This window comes from Heterodontus francisci, chromosome 4, assembly GCF_036365525.1.
Source record: "Heterodontus francisci isolate sHetFra1 chromosome 4, sHetFra1.hap1, whole genome shotgun sequence".
NCBI classification, from domain to species: Eukaryota; Metazoa; Chordata; class Chondrichthyes; order Heterodontiformes; family Heterodontidae; genus Heterodontus; species Heterodontus francisci.
This window is the reverse complement of record NC_090374.1, coordinates 105,020,241-105,035,493: the sequence shown is the minus strand read 5'-3', so window position 1 is coordinate 105,035,493 and position 15,253 is coordinate 105,020,241. Positions and strand designations below refer to the sequence as shown.

General features: G+C 40.6%; 1 protein-coding gene and 1 long non-coding RNA gene across 6 annotated transcripts in view; one reads left to right on the top strand and one right to left on the bottom strand.

The window, feature by feature from the left end:
- Positions 1 to 14,092, top strand: part of LOC137369177 (AN1-type zinc finger protein 5-like) — a 29,974-nt gene extending 15,882 nt beyond the window's left edge. For 4 of the 5 annotated variants that reach the window (XM_068029957.1, XM_068029955.1, XM_068029952.1 and 1 more), the window contains exons 4-6: positions 1,329 to 1,426; positions 5,938 to 6,063; positions 10,469 to 14,092. In XM_068029957.1, coding sequence (XP_067886058.1) covers positions 1,329 to 1,426; positions 5,938 to 6,063; positions 10,469 to 10,620 — 376 coding nt within the window. In that variant the 3' untranslated portion in view covers positions 10,621 to 14,092. The remainder of the gene's footprint in view (positions 1 to 1,328; positions 1,427 to 5,937; positions 6,064 to 10,468) is intronic. The other variant, XM_068029953.1, reaches the window with a different exon arrangement.
- Positions 1 to 15,253, bottom strand: part of LOC137368697 (uncharacterized) — a 173,357-nt gene that overhangs the window by 110,260 nt on the left and 47,844 nt on the right. The window lies entirely within an intron of this gene.

The window sequence follows — 15,253 nt, the reverse complement described above, 5'->3', positions numbered from 1 at the left end:
TAATAAATTCATTTCTATGGGGAAAATACAATTTCAGTGAGAAGGTGTATCGTAGATGAGGTTTGGAGTTCAAGTAATGTTTGTCATATTTGGCTTGTGTGATCATGTACATATTTTTAGCCTCCCCTTTTAGAGGAGACTGGGAATTGAGGAAAGCCATGCTTCTGTTGGGATAACTGGGCTGTATGAAGGTGACTATATGCCTAAATGTTAATGAACATTTCAGTTGACCTAGTAATCCTATGTAATAAATTCAGAAATAGATCTGCAATCTGTTCCTGGCTTATTTGGTACTATAGTCTAGTATGCAAGTTTGGATTTCCAGTAAAGCTGGCTGCAATTCTAGTGTGCACTTGCAATCGGGAGAAATAGAAATATTCTGATTCATGTCGCCTGTTTTAAAAGCCATTAAATGGCATTGCTGGTCTTGTGCTATGGATTGCTGATTTACATGGAACCAGATAGATTCTTAAATATTCTGTGCAGGAATCTTGCAATAAATGAAAGGGGTTTAAAATCCATCCTACAGGAGTAAAAGCAGTAAGTTAAGTTGCTGTGTCACTCAGTTTTATAATTAAGATAGTAAAATGAATTTCCGTGGGTAAGTTAGATATAAATCTCAACTCAACTGTATATAATAGTGCATCTTGTTATATCCAGCTGAAATGCAAGTCCAGCTCATTTTCTAACTTAATTTTGCAAACTTTGGTCTTGCTTTAATTATAAAATAGCAGCTGTCTTATCTGAAACAAGATTCTAAACAATAGAAAATGGCCCTGTAGCAACTAATTTGAGGTGTATAGCTACAGAAATTTAAATGTATATTGATTTAAAAGAATGTAATGTATTTGGTGCCAAGCCTTGGACATAATTGGGCAAAACTTCTATATTGACATCTTTGCCACTGACTTTAAGACTTTATTGGAGACTTTTTTTTGTCTTGTTTAGGAACATATGCCCTAACAACTAAATAGTTCTGCTCTATACATGTATATAAAAATTGGTAACAATCTGAAGAGGCAGTGGTCTGTTTAGAATTAACCAAACTTTTGTTGCCCTGATACAGTTGTATAAAAGACTAATGTACTTTTTTATTTGGCTGTTGTTGCACTTGGTTTATAATCAGGAACTGGCTTGAGGGCAGGCAGGTTGTCATAAGATGCCTTTGGCTCAGAATTCTATGCATGCTCATTACACATTGAACCATTCATTAGTATTAGTGTAGAATCAAGGATTTGCATGTCTTTTTTTTTTTCCCCTTGGGAGATTATCTCCAAAATGGGAACTAAATTCATTGTCCTGATGCATTTTTTTTTTGTACTTGACAGATGTATGTCTGGATCAACCTTGCCTGTGACGCAGCAGATGACTGAAATGAGTATTTCTAGAGAAGAAAAAGAGACAGAAGTTCCGGTAGCAGAGACAGGTATGCTTGAGTTTTGAGCATGTTCCTGAAACACAATCTTATTACTATTTATAATGCACTCAATAGGTTATTATACTAAATAACTTGCAAGGGTTAAGCGGAATGTTAACTGCCAGGTTTGGGGCCATTTCAAGTTGTATCCAGTATGTTTTTCGGTAACATTATTGCCTAAAGCTAACTTTCTTAAGTAATACATATGATGTATCACAGTATTCCAGATATGATGGAAATTGATTTGTGCTGTAGTCTCAGGACCTTGTGCACATTCTTTTGCGCAGCTCATGAGATGATCTAGACACCCTGTCTTTGAAATTAGAAATGTATGTACAGAAGCCTTTAAAATCAAAGTAACCATAGAAAGTCACTTATGAGCTTAATAACATAAGCGATAGGAGTAAGCCTCCAGTCTGCGCTGCCATTCAATAACACGTGGCTGATCTAACTCAATTGCACTTTCCCACCCTATCGACATATTGTGTGATTCCCTTAGTGTCAAAATCTAGCTCTTAGCCTTGAAAATACTCTGGTGCATCCATAACCCACTGGGGTAAAGAATTCCAAAGATGCACAACTCTCTTGAAATTTCTTATCTCAATCTTAAATAACTGACCCTGGTTCTCTAACTAGTTGTGGAGGCTAGATCACAAAGTATTTAAAGAGGAGGTAGATTTTTGAAAGATCAGGGAATTGAGGGTGATGGGGAGCTGGCATGAAAAAGTCATTGAGGTCTGGGGCAGATCAGCCATGCTATTGAATGGCGGGGCAGGCTTGAGGGGCCGAATGGCCGCCTCCTGCTCCATTCCTTATGTTCTTATGGTTCTAAACTCTCCAGCCCAGGGCAAAAGGCCTCTCAGCAACAACCCTGTTGAGCCCCAAGAATTGTGTTTCAATGTGATCACTTCTCATTCTTTAGAGTGTAGGCCCAGTCTAACCAGTCTCATAGGACAGCCCCCTCATCCCAAGAATCAATCTTGGGAGCCTTTTGTTCACCCTTTTCTAAGACAAGTATATTCCTTGGGTAGCAGGACCAAAATTTTACACTACAAGCATGGTTTCACCAAAGCCCTATATAATTGCAGAAAGACTTACTCTTGTATACCAACACTTTTTATAATCAAGGGTTACATCGTTTTCATTCCTAATTGCTTGATGTGATTTGTGTAAAAAGGACAGCCAAATTCCTATGAATACCAACATTTACATGTGTGTCAGCTTTTTAAAAAAAAATAGTCTGCATTTCTATTCTTTCTACCAAACTAGTATAATTTCACAATTACCCACATTATACTCCATCTGCCAACTTGCCTAATCACTTAACCTGTCTGTATCCTTTTGCAACCTCACCACAGCTTACTTTCCCACTTAACTTTGTGTCAGCAAAGTTGGATACGTAATACTTGATCCTCTTGTCTAGCCCATTTATGGATTGTAAATGGCTGAGGCTTAAGCTCTGATATCCCACTAGTTGCAATCTAATGACTTGTTTGTTCCTACTATTTTTTTTTTTGAACGAATTCTTAATCCCAGGCTCTAATCTTGTAACACCTTATCAAATGCCTTTTGAAAATCCAATTGCAATAACTTGATAAAACCTCCCAAGGCACTTCATAGGAGCATTTGGAAAACAAAATGACACCAAGCCACCTGGGATATTGGGGCAGATGACCAAAAGCTTGGTCAGTTTTAAAGGAGGAAACCAGGCAGAGAGATGTAGGGAGGAAATTCCAGAGCTTGGGGCCTAGGCAGCTGAAGGTATGGCCACCAGTGACGGAGCAATTAAAATTGGAGGTGCTCAAGATTCCACAACCAGAGGAGTGCTGATATTGGAATGTTATGGAGCTGGAAAAGATTGGAGATAGGGAAAGGCAAGGCCATGGAGGGACATTTTTTTTAAAAATCAAAGTATTGCTTATCCAGGAGCCAATGTAAGTCGTCAAGTACAGAGCGAGGGTGAATGGGACTTAGTGCAAGTTAGGACATGTAGCAGATTGGATACCAAGCTAGTTACAAAAGAATAGGGGTTAAGGGTAGCTACTCAGACTGGCAAAGGTGGGAAGTGGTGTTACCCAAGGATCAATGCTGGAACCACTGTTTACAGTCTACATTAATGATTTTTGGACTTGGGAATCTGATGTCATCTGCAAATTTTGCGATTGTACTTCAAATTGGAAAGTGTAGTTGAAGGAAGAATGACAATACAGGAGGACATTAAATTGGCAAATTTCAAAACGTGAGGTGTTGCATTCTGGAAGGAGGATTGAGGCTGCGTACTGCTTGAAAACGGGTAGCAGAGCAAAGGGATCTAAATACAGATGCACCAATCACAAAGTAGCAAGTCAGGTTAATAAGGTTATTTTAAAGGACATCAAGCATATTCATTTCTGGAGTGATGGAATTGAAAAACAGGAAAATTGCATTTAACTTGTACAAAACCTTGGTTAGAACACACTTGGAGTACGATTCGCAGTTCTAGTCTAGTATAAAAAGGATATAAAGGCATTAAGGTAATGAGAGGATTTGATAAATGCCTTCGCAGTAGACAAATTACATACCAGAAATGGGTAACTGAGGGACTAATAGTGAAGAACTTAAAGTAATTAATATCAGCAGCAGAAAGTATTGGAGAAACCTGAGGGACTAAAAGACAGATGGACCTGAGGAGCTGTGTCCTAGGGTTCTAAAAGGTAGCTGCAAAAGTAGTGAATGCGCTGGTTGATTTTCTAAAATTCCTGAGATTATAGAACAGTTGCAGCAGATTGGAAGTTAACAAATGTAACTGATTCAAGAAAGGAGAGGAAACACTAACTACAGTCAACTAAGCCTGACACCAATCATTGGAGATGCTGGAACCTTTTATTAAGGAAGTCTTAACAATACACTTAAAAAATCAGTGTGACTAGACAGTCAACATAGTTTTCTGAAAGGAAAATAGTGTTTGACAATTTAGTTTTATGACAATGTAGCTAGTAGGTTGGATGAAAGGGAGACAGTAGATGTAGTATACTTGAATTTCCAAAAGGCATTCAATAGGTGCCACACAAGGTTAACGCAAAGGATAAGGGCTTATTGAGTTATGTTAGCATGGATGGAGGATTGGTTTACAGATAGGGAGCAGTAGGGATAAAGGGGTCATTTTCAAGTTGGCAGGCTGTAACTAATTGAGTGCTACAAGGATCAGTGCTGGGGCCTTAGGCTCCACATAATGTAACCAGGTTTGCCAGGATACAAGGCAAGATCGGAATGTAAACTGAAAAGGACACTGGCTGCAAAGAGATACAGACAGGTGAGCGGGCAATCAGTTGACAGATGGAGTACCATGGGGAAGTATGAGGTAATTCACTTTGGTAGTCAGATTAGGAAAGCAGAATATTTTTTCAAAAAGTGTGAAACTTTTAAAGGTTGATGAGAGAGACTTGGGTGTACTTGCACAAGGAGCAATTAGCATGCAGGTACAGCAAGCCAGTTGGAAGGCAAATTGCATGTTGGCTTGGTCGATCATTTAGCACTGAGATGGGAGAAATTTCTTCAGAGGGGTTGTGGATACTCCATCTAGTATATTCAAGGCTGGGATAGGCAGATTTTGATCTCTGAATCGATGAATATGTGGAGCAGACAAAAGTGGAGTTGAGGCAGAAGATCAGCCATGAGTGAATTAAATGGCAGAGCAGGCTCCAGGGCCCATATGGTCTACTCCTGTTTATGTTCTGCCCTTGCTAGCCTATGTTTGGCTCCAGAATCCCTACCATCTGAAATTTGATCCTTCTTTTTTGTTAAATTCTTCCAACACCTTTTTCCCTCCTATCTCCAACCTCCTTCAGCTCTATAATTCATCCCCCTCCAGCAACCATGCTTTTAGCTGCCTAGTTCATATGCTCTGGAGTTCCTTCCTCCCTTAAGACCCTCAATAAAAATTGGTCGAATAGATGGGTTTTTATTATCTCTCCTTTTGGCTCACTGTCCTTTTCAAGTAATGTTTTTCTATGTTAGAAGTCCTTTTTTTTTTATTCATTGCATGTGGGTGGCCCTGCCTAGCCCAGCATTTATTGCCTTTGAGCAGGTGGTGGAGAACCATTGCAGTCCATGTAGTGAAAGTACATCCACAGTGCCATTAGGTACTATTCCATGCAATATCAAACCCAAGCTTTGTGAGACAGTCTGGGGGAGTTGCTCACAGCATCCTTCATTTGGTTGGACTGTATTGCTAAGATTCTTAGTGTTATGAAATGGAAAATGCTTCAAAGCAACACAAATATTGCAGTATAAATACCATGAGTGCCATTTGTTTGGAACCTTTCTGATCTTTACAACACTTCATTGCATTGAATACTGAATATGGTACAATACAAAAATTCATTAATTTCTGAATTTTTATTGTAACTTACAAGCATTTGCAAAATTGTAAATCAGGAGAACACTTAAATCAGACTAGCATGGATTTCAACAATTTAGTATAGATATGTGCATAACTTCAGAATTCATGCAACTTAAATAATCTACATGTGTTGGTACAGTTATAGTACAGCCATCTCCATTAGCTGCACCAGCTAGTACATCAGGGAGAGAAGATAAGTCTCCGGAAGAGCCCCGACCAAAGAAGAACAGGTGTTTTCAATGCAGGAAAAAAGTTGGTCTTACAGGTAAGGCTGATTAGTGTAGCAAGACAAATGCATGTGTAATCCTCTGCTAAAAGCACAAAATTTGGTATTAAGGGCCAAATTGGTGACTCCAATGGCTTTTAATTTAGGATTTATACTTTTAAAAGTGCCAACAAGCTGCAAAAGGTGGATTCTTTCCAGCTGGTTGCTTTTTTATATTTGCCAAGAATCTAGTGTTCCTCATCACTTTTTTTAAACCATTCTATAAACAATGAAAATTTAAAGATGGAGACTTTTTTGGGTTTTTGACATTGCTTTAGTTTTGCCATTGGAATCTGCAATCCAAGGAGGATAATTTATTTTCATTTGGTCATACCTGGCTACATTTTGTGGGGTGGGTTTGGTGATTGGCAAGGAAGAAAATAATTTCCTCCCTTGGTCTCTGTCAAGCAGTGATTCACCCTCTCAGTTTCAAACTACCATCTGCTAGACCTTTCCTCCAATTTTTCTACCCATCTGTTGCATCGTCTTCACACCCATGACCAGGTTACGACCTAGCACAATGAAATCACTAAGATTAAAACACTCATTATGGTTCTTTGGCTACTTGCCCATTTTTTCTTTACCATGCATGACCTGGTGTTTTCCTCCAGTCCCACCACCTTTCCCCAGCTTCCATATATTAATAGAATGAAACTGGACGGACCACCCGGATTGGACCTCTGCACCGGAAATGACAACGGCAAACCCAGCCCTGTCGACCCTGCAAAGTCCTCCTTACTAACATCTGGGTGCTTGTACCAAAATTGGGAGATGTCCCACAGGCTAGTCAAGCAGCTGCCTGACAGTCATACTCATGAAATCATACCTTGCAGGCAATGTCCCAGACACCATTACCATCCCTGGGTGTGTCCTGTGCCACTGGCAGGAAAGACCCACCAGAGGTGACGGCATAGTGGTATACAGTTGGGAGGGAGTTACTCTGGGAGCCCTCAACATTGACTGTGGACCCCATGAAGTCTCATGGCATCAGGTCAAACATGGGCAAGGAAACTTCCTGCTGATTACCACCTACTGCCCCTGCCTGCCCCCCCCCCCCCCCCCCCCCCCCCAGCTGATGAATCAGTGCTTCTCCATGTTGAACACCAATTGGAAAAAGCAGAGGGTAGCAACAGCACAATGTACTCTGGGTAGGGGACTTCAGTGTCCATCACCGAGTGGTTCAGTAGCACACTACTGGCCGAGACCTAAAGGACATCACTACTAGACTGAGTCTGTGGCAGGTGGTGAGGGAACCAAGAGGGAGGAACCTATTTGACCTCCTACTAGTCAGTCTACCTGTTGCAGATGCATCTGTATTGGTAGAAGTGACCACCGCACAGTCCTTGTGGGACAAAGTCCCATCTTCACATTGAGGGTACCCACCATCATACTGTGTGGCACTACCACTGTGCTAAATGGGATAGATTTTGAACAGATCTAGCAACTCAATTGGGTATCCATGAGGCGCTGTGGGCCATTAGCAGCAGCAGGATTGTATTCAAAAACAATCTGTAACCTCGTGGCCCAGCATATCCCCCCACTCTACCACTACGATGAAGCTGGGGGACCAACCCTGGTTCTGTAGTGTGCAGGAGGGCATGCTAGGAACAGCACCAGGCATTACTTTAAAAACAAAAGTCAGCCTGGTGAAGCTGCAACAAGGACTAGCATGCCAAAGTACAGAAGCAGCATGTGATGGATGGGGCTAAGCGATCCCACAACCAGCAGAATCAGATCTAAGCTCTGCAGTTCAGCCACATCCAGTTGTGAATGGACAATTAAAGAGCTGACAGGAAGAGGAGACTTAACAAATATCCCCATCCTCAACAAAGGGGGGACCCAGCACTTCAGTGCAAAAGACAAGGCTGAAACATTTGCATCCATCTTCAGCCAGAAATGCCAAGTGGATGGTCCATCTCTGCCTTCTGAGGACCCAGCATCACAGATGCCAGTCTTCAGCTAATCCAGTTCACTCCACATGATATCCACGAACTGCTGAAGGCTTTGGATACTGCAAAGGCAATGGGACCTGACATTCTGGCAATAGTACTGAATACTTGTGCTCCAGAACTAGCTGTGCTCCCAGTCCAGCTGTTCCAGTGCAGCTACAACAGTGGCATCTACCTGGCAATGTGGAAAATTTGTCTAGGTATGTCCTGTGCACACAAAGCAGGCCAAATCCAACCTGGCCAATTACCACCCTATCAGTCTACTCCTGATCATTTGCAGAGTGATGGAAGGGGTCATTGTCATTAACAGTGCTATCAAGTGGCACTTGCTCAGCAATAACATGCTTGGTTTGGGTTCTGCCAGGGCCACTTGACTCCTGACCTCATTACAGCCTTGGTCCGAGCATGGACAAAAGAGTTGAACTCCAGCAGGGTGAGTGACTGTCTTGATGTCAAGGACAACATTTGATGGAGTATGGTATCAAGGAACCTTAGCAAAACTGGAGTCAATGGGAATTGGGGAAAACTCTCTGCTGGTGAGAAGTCAGTCATCTCAGTCCTAGGAGATCACTGCAGGAGTTCCTCAGGGTAGTGTGCTAGGCCCAACCATTTTCAGCTGCTTCATCAATGGCCTTCCTTCAATCATAAGGTCAGAAGTGGGGATGTTCACTGCACATTGCTCAGCACCATTCACGCCTCAGATACTGAAGCAGCCCATGTCCATATGCAGCAAGACCTGGACAACATCCAGGCTTGAGCTGATCAGTGGCAAGTAACATTGGCACCACAAGTGCCAGGCAATGAACATCCCAAGTGAGAATCTAACCATCTCCCCTTGGCGTTCAATGGCATTACCATTGCTGCATCCCCCACAATCGACGTCCGGGGGGTCACCATTGACTAGAAACTGAACTGGAGTAACTATATAAATACTGTGGCTATAAGAGCAGGTCAGAGGCTAGGAATTCTGTGGTGAGTAACTCTCCACCTGACTCCCCAAGGCTTGTCCACCATCTACAAGGCACAAGTCAGGAGTGTGATGGAATACTCTCCACTTGCCTGGATGGGTGCAGCTCCAACAACATTCAGGAAGCTCGACACCATCCAGGATAAAACAGCCTGCTTGATTGGCACCCCATCCACAACCTTAAACATTCACTCCCTCCACCACCGACACACAGTGGCAGCAGCATGTACTATATACAAGATGCACTGCAGCAACTCACCAAGGCTCCCTCAACAGCACCTTCCAAACCTGCAACCCCTACCACCTAGAAGGACAAGGGCAGTAGATGCACACCACCTGCAAGTTCCCCTCTAAGCCACACACCATCCTGACTTGGAACTATATTGTCATTCCTTCATTCTTGCTGGGTGAAAATACTGAAACTACCTAACAGCACTGTGGGTGTATCTACAACCCAAGGACTGCAGCAGTTCAAGAAGGCAGCTCACAGCCACTTCTCAAGGGCATTTAAGGGTGGTCAGTAAATGCTGGTCTAGCCAGCAATGCCCACATCTGATTAACAAACATTAAATTTCCCTTATACATAATACCTCTACCTGCTTGAACTGTTTTTGACATTCTTGTCACCTTCCACACTTTTTTGTAGTCCTTGTTTGCCTATCTTTGCTCCAATTAGTGCACCTAGCACAACTGGCTTAATCATTTGCCAAATCCTCCAGCTGTATTTTATCCCACCATGAGTATCCCAGAAGACCAGGATCACCTACAGTTCCCTCTGTCCATGTAACTCTTTGTGCTGCTGTCTTGTTACCAATACCAATTGTGAAGTGCTGTGATTTTTTTTTCCTTTTGATGGAAACAGTCTGTTACTGCTGCAATCACCACCTCATGTCACCTGATGAACCCCTTTTTTCCCAACTGGACTGTCACTTTATCTGACTTACCACTGGTGTGTCCATCCTTTTTCTCACCATCCTCCTCCTCCCCACCTCCTTCCCTCAAAAAAAGTGTCCTGGAATTGCACACAGACCAGGAAGGTCCCTGTTTTGGTTGTTACTATAACCTAGCTGGAGGCCTTCAAAATTGTCACTGTTCCACATGGCTTTTGAAATGGGCTGTAATTCCTGGGTGTGTAAGCCCATGTGTAGGGGCACAAATGAAGACTGGGTTGATCTTTCATGTCTCACTATTGATTTTATATTTTAAAAGAAAATTATGTATGAAGGATGGCCACTTAAGCATCCTGTCTATGAAGCTACCTCAGCACAAGTGGCTTGTAGAAGGTGAAGATAAATTGGAAGGGGAAACTTGATGGAGTGCTAAACTTGTCATTACACACCACTTCAACCCTTGTTAAGAAAGAAGACACTCGGCTACTATAGATGAGGTTGAGCTTAATGCAATAGGAGGTGCATACAAAACTTAAAATGCAAATCAAGATCTGTTATAGTCTGAGTCATGTGCAGAATAAAGATTTTCTTTTCTATAGCAGGTTTTGACTGTCGTTGTGGGAACTTGTTTTGCGGACTTCATCGTTACTCAGATAAACACAATTGTCCTTATGATTACAAGGCAGAAGCAGCAATGAAGATCAGGAAAGAGAACCCTATTATTGTGGCTGAGAAAATTCAGAGAATTTAAACAGGCAATTGAAGAGGACAGTAACTATCAAAGACTGCATTTATTTCTTTATCCCCTGATCTATTTTGGAATCCTTCATAGAGCAGATGCATGGGCTGTTTTTTAATCCTTATCTGTTCTCCAATTGTGCTTTAACCCTAGTTTCTTCTAATTGTAAGGTGGCTGGACATTATTGGATGCAATTGAGCACACAGTACTAACCATGACAAGTGAAACCATTGACCTACAACAGAATGAGCTGGTGAAATGGAGAATTGCTAGCAATGATTGATGTGCCAAGCTAACTTACTACAACCTGTGTAGTGCTTTTAATAGAGTAAAATGACCAACCAAAAACTCTTGATAACCTGAATGTTTCTAGTGCCTAAGTAAATTTCAGTCTTTAGATTTCTTTAGTCTATAGAGTTAAACAATTTGTAGATACAGTAGCATATATCTCTGAATAAATAGGATTTTAAGGTTTGGCTGATTTTTCCAGGAGGACTCTGGGAGCTGCCTTCACTTAGGCATACTTGGGCCCAGTTTTGTAGGTTAATGACTTTCATGTCGGTTATTCAGGGAAAACTTGTGCAAATAGGGAAGGCTTCCAAAGTAGTTAACTTCTGTTCAATATTTAATTAGAAAGCAGTTTTTCTTGCTTTTACTGAAACGATCAGCCTGTAATGTGTTTAGAAAGTATTTAACTATGGCAGTCTGAATAATGCAGTATGTTGTAGAGGCTAAAGAATCTCATGAGCCTCTCTTACATTTCATAGAATAGTTAAGAATGCTTTCATTTATCAAAGCATATGTACATTAATTCTATGTAGCTCAATATGATGAATGCAGGCTATGTTTACAAAAGTTGTACATGCTTTTAATGAGATGTTAATGAATTAAATCTCTCAAACTGTCCAGGGAACTAATTTAATGTCCCAGTTATACTGCATGTTGGTGAGTCTAACTTCTTGTGCCACATGGATACCAAATGTGCAATAGAATGCCAATTTTCTGGAATTGGTGTTCTGGTATTGTAAAAGAGAACCTGGAATAGATGGCCTTGCATGGCTAGTATGACTGCATGTAGTGCCTAGTCTTTTTCCTTGAACTCATTCAGTCTACTAAACTGACTTGTCCTCAAGTTCAGATGAGTTAGTCTCTGAGCTAGGTGTGTGCGACAGGCAAAATGGGTTATGAGTAGGCAGCATATTTGTCTTCTGGTAGCACACTCCATCTTCACCAATACCATCTTTACTGTACTACAGTGCATTATAACTGGGCTATATGTTCTACAATGGTAGGAGTATAGCATTGGCTTATTGCATGGACTGCACATCCTCAGCAGTGTAAAATGTAGAAATGGCAATATACTTATCTGAAGCTATTGTACTTTTTAAATCTGTTGGGAGATTTGTGATGTACTAAGTAGCTGCATTTTTAATGCAGTACGACTTGGATATGTAGCATGATCAGAATCTTAATTTTATCCAAGCTGTGATCTTGATTACTGTTCTTGCAATAACTGCACATTTGACTACAGTACACAGGAGCTTAAGATTTTTGACAAACTACAATATGCCTTTTTAATTTTTAATCTTGGTATGTAATTTGTACAGAAGTATTTATATTTATGTAATGCATATAATCATGCTAGTCAGCATTTATGCAAAATGGGATGTAAATAAATATGTACAGAAAGCTTTATTGGCATATTTGTATTTTGTTCCTTCTACCCCCACTTTCTGAATAAGGAATTGTACCTTCAGTACATATCAGTCCAGATATCATTTCAGCACTTTAATTTTACACTTCTAGTGTTCTTGGTGGGAGTGTTCATGAGTGTATTGTGATTTGAAAAATTTCAGGATACATGATCTATAAATGGAGAGTTTTAAGTATTGCTGTTTTCCCATTGGCTATATTGTAATTCTCCACTCTAATTGGCTATAGTGTGGCTTATCACGATAATTGATCAGATATTTTGCATGTGTTCAATGGCATCAACCAAAATAGGAAGTACCATGTTGTAAGGAGCATAGTTAAACAAAGCACATGTGTAGTGGCATTCAGAAAGCAATCAATTTAGAGGATCCTGTGAACAAAGTTGTATGAGCATCCTCAATTCAACTACTATGTCTAATTTCTTTTGGAGATTGCAGTGCATCTAGAGGTGGAAAATTTAAGTAATTCATAGAATACTGAAAGGGAAGATCAAACATTTTTGCAGTATGTGGTGTTGCATTAATGTCTTCAAAATGTTGAGCTGATTCCCTTTAATTTGAGGTACTTTCATCACTGGGTCAAAATCCTGGAAAACTCCTTAGCAGTAGTGTGGTGTGCTTATACTACATGGACTGCAGCAGTTCCAGAAAGTGGTTTAGCACTGTCATCTCAAGGGCAATTAGGAATGGGTAATAAACCCATATCCCATGATTGACTTTTTTTTTAAAAGCCTTCTTAAAAAAAATACACCCATTCAAAGAAAACGTCATAGCTGCTGAGAGTTCCTCTTTCATGCTATTAAAACAAACTCCTGCTAAATTTATTGTAGACAGTATGTCAACCAAAAATGTTCCACAGCTTTGCTCAAAAGTTGCACCATCTTTGTCGTCTTGTTTCCAGATGGCTGTTCAGCTCAGACATGAAGTGTTTGATCTGTTTCTCACTTTCAAGACTCTAAAAGGGATAGGGGCAGGTTTGCACCATTACAGGGTTGAACACAAGCCTAGTTAATGACATGAGCAAAGTACATTTTTGTGTGCTTTTTCTTGCATATAAATATTTGTGCAACTGTAACTTAAAAAAAAAAATTAGGTTTGAGGGAGGGTCTGAGTGTTAACTACAAGCTGTTCCCTTAGATCAAAAAATTAGTGCTTTGGATTGCGAAGTTCAGTATTTTCAGTGAAGTTGCTGTAGAAATGACAGATTGCTGCATCATATTTAGTTGTTGGTTTGTGTCAATATATAGCCAGACAGAACAGGTTCAAAACAATTGGATACTGAAAGGGAGTAAGAGACTCAAGCGCCACAATTTTCAGCCTCTAGCTTATTTAATCAGCCCATTCCTCTGACTATGATCTATGCATTCCCCCTCTTCGCTCCACCATTTCTGGCACAAATTTCAGCTACTTGGGTCCTACTCTCAACCTTTCCACATCTCCCCTCTTAAAAACTGAATCCCCATCTCTTCAATCACCCTTCCCAATCTCGCACCACTTGTCTTCCAAACCTGCAACCTCTACCACCTAGAAAGGTCAAGGGCAGCTGACGCATGGGAACACCACCACCTGCAAGTTCCCCTACAAGTCTCACACCATCCTGAGCTGGAACTATATCGTCATTCCTTAATTCTCGCTAGATCAAAATTTTAGATTTAGAGATACAGCATTAAGAGGCCCTTCGGCCCTGAGTCTGTGCTGACCATTAACCACCCATTTATACTAATCCTACACTAATCCCATATTCCTACCACATCCTCACCTGTCCCTATATTCCCCTACCACCTACCTATACTAGGGGCAATTTATAATGGCCAATTTACCTATCTACCTGCAAGTCTTTTGGCTGTGGGAGGAAACTGGAGCACCCAGAGGAAACCCACGCAGACACAGGGAGAACTTGCAAACTCCATACAGGCAGTACCCAGAATTGAACCCAGGTCGCTGGAGCTGTGAGGCTGCGGTGCTAACCACTCTGCTGCCCTTTCTAACAGCTCTGGGTGTACCTGTACCACATGGACTGCAACAGTTTTAGAAGGCGGCTTGATGGGTCTAATGGTTTACTCCTCCTATTTCTTGTGTTCACATCCCATGGACAAATAAAAAAAGATGCCTTTGCTGTGAAGTGTCTTGTGATGTCTCTGTGTTAAAGTCACTGTCATAACCCTACCCAACAAGGTAATGATTTTTTGCCATATGAGGAAACTATATTGTGGAAACCACAAACTTCCATATTCAGGTTTCGATGTGGGAACACCACTTACACTTACCCTTCCCAAGACCCAAAGGACGATGATGGCTTCTTCTTCAGAGAGAGATCCTTTAAACCTCTGATCAGATAAATATGGCTTCAGAAGGCTATGCATTGTAATGTGCCAAGCCAGAAAGGAGACATCCTGTTTGACTAAATAACTAATCATAATTATGACATCTTTTCACTTGATTAGCTTGTGTGTGAATGTATATTTTGGAAAATTATATTTGTTTTAAAGTGGTTTCAGTTAACTGTCTCTGGAGGTTAAGAAATGTCATTTGGTCTGTAACATTAATTTATGAATTGTTAATCAGTGTTGCTGCTTGAAATTGAATTTATTTTAGTCTTTTTTATTTTAGATTTAAGAACATGTTTGTATTAATTTATTTGAACTGTCAATTGAATTTATTAAACAGTAATTTCATCTACTGTTCATGAATATCTGAAATAAATGTATTTTTGTTCTTCATGGATGTCAATTGTATAAACTGGTCAAAGTTGGCTGCTAGGAATAATCAAAATAATTATTTTACATGAAAAATTTAAGCTAATACATATCAAATGTATTTTTTTAAAAAATCTTTCAGTACTTAGCAGTCTGCCATTGGCCAATATATGTTGGGGTTATATGGGATGAGGATGTGAGTGCACATGTTCCATGTGTAAGACTTTATCTGCATCA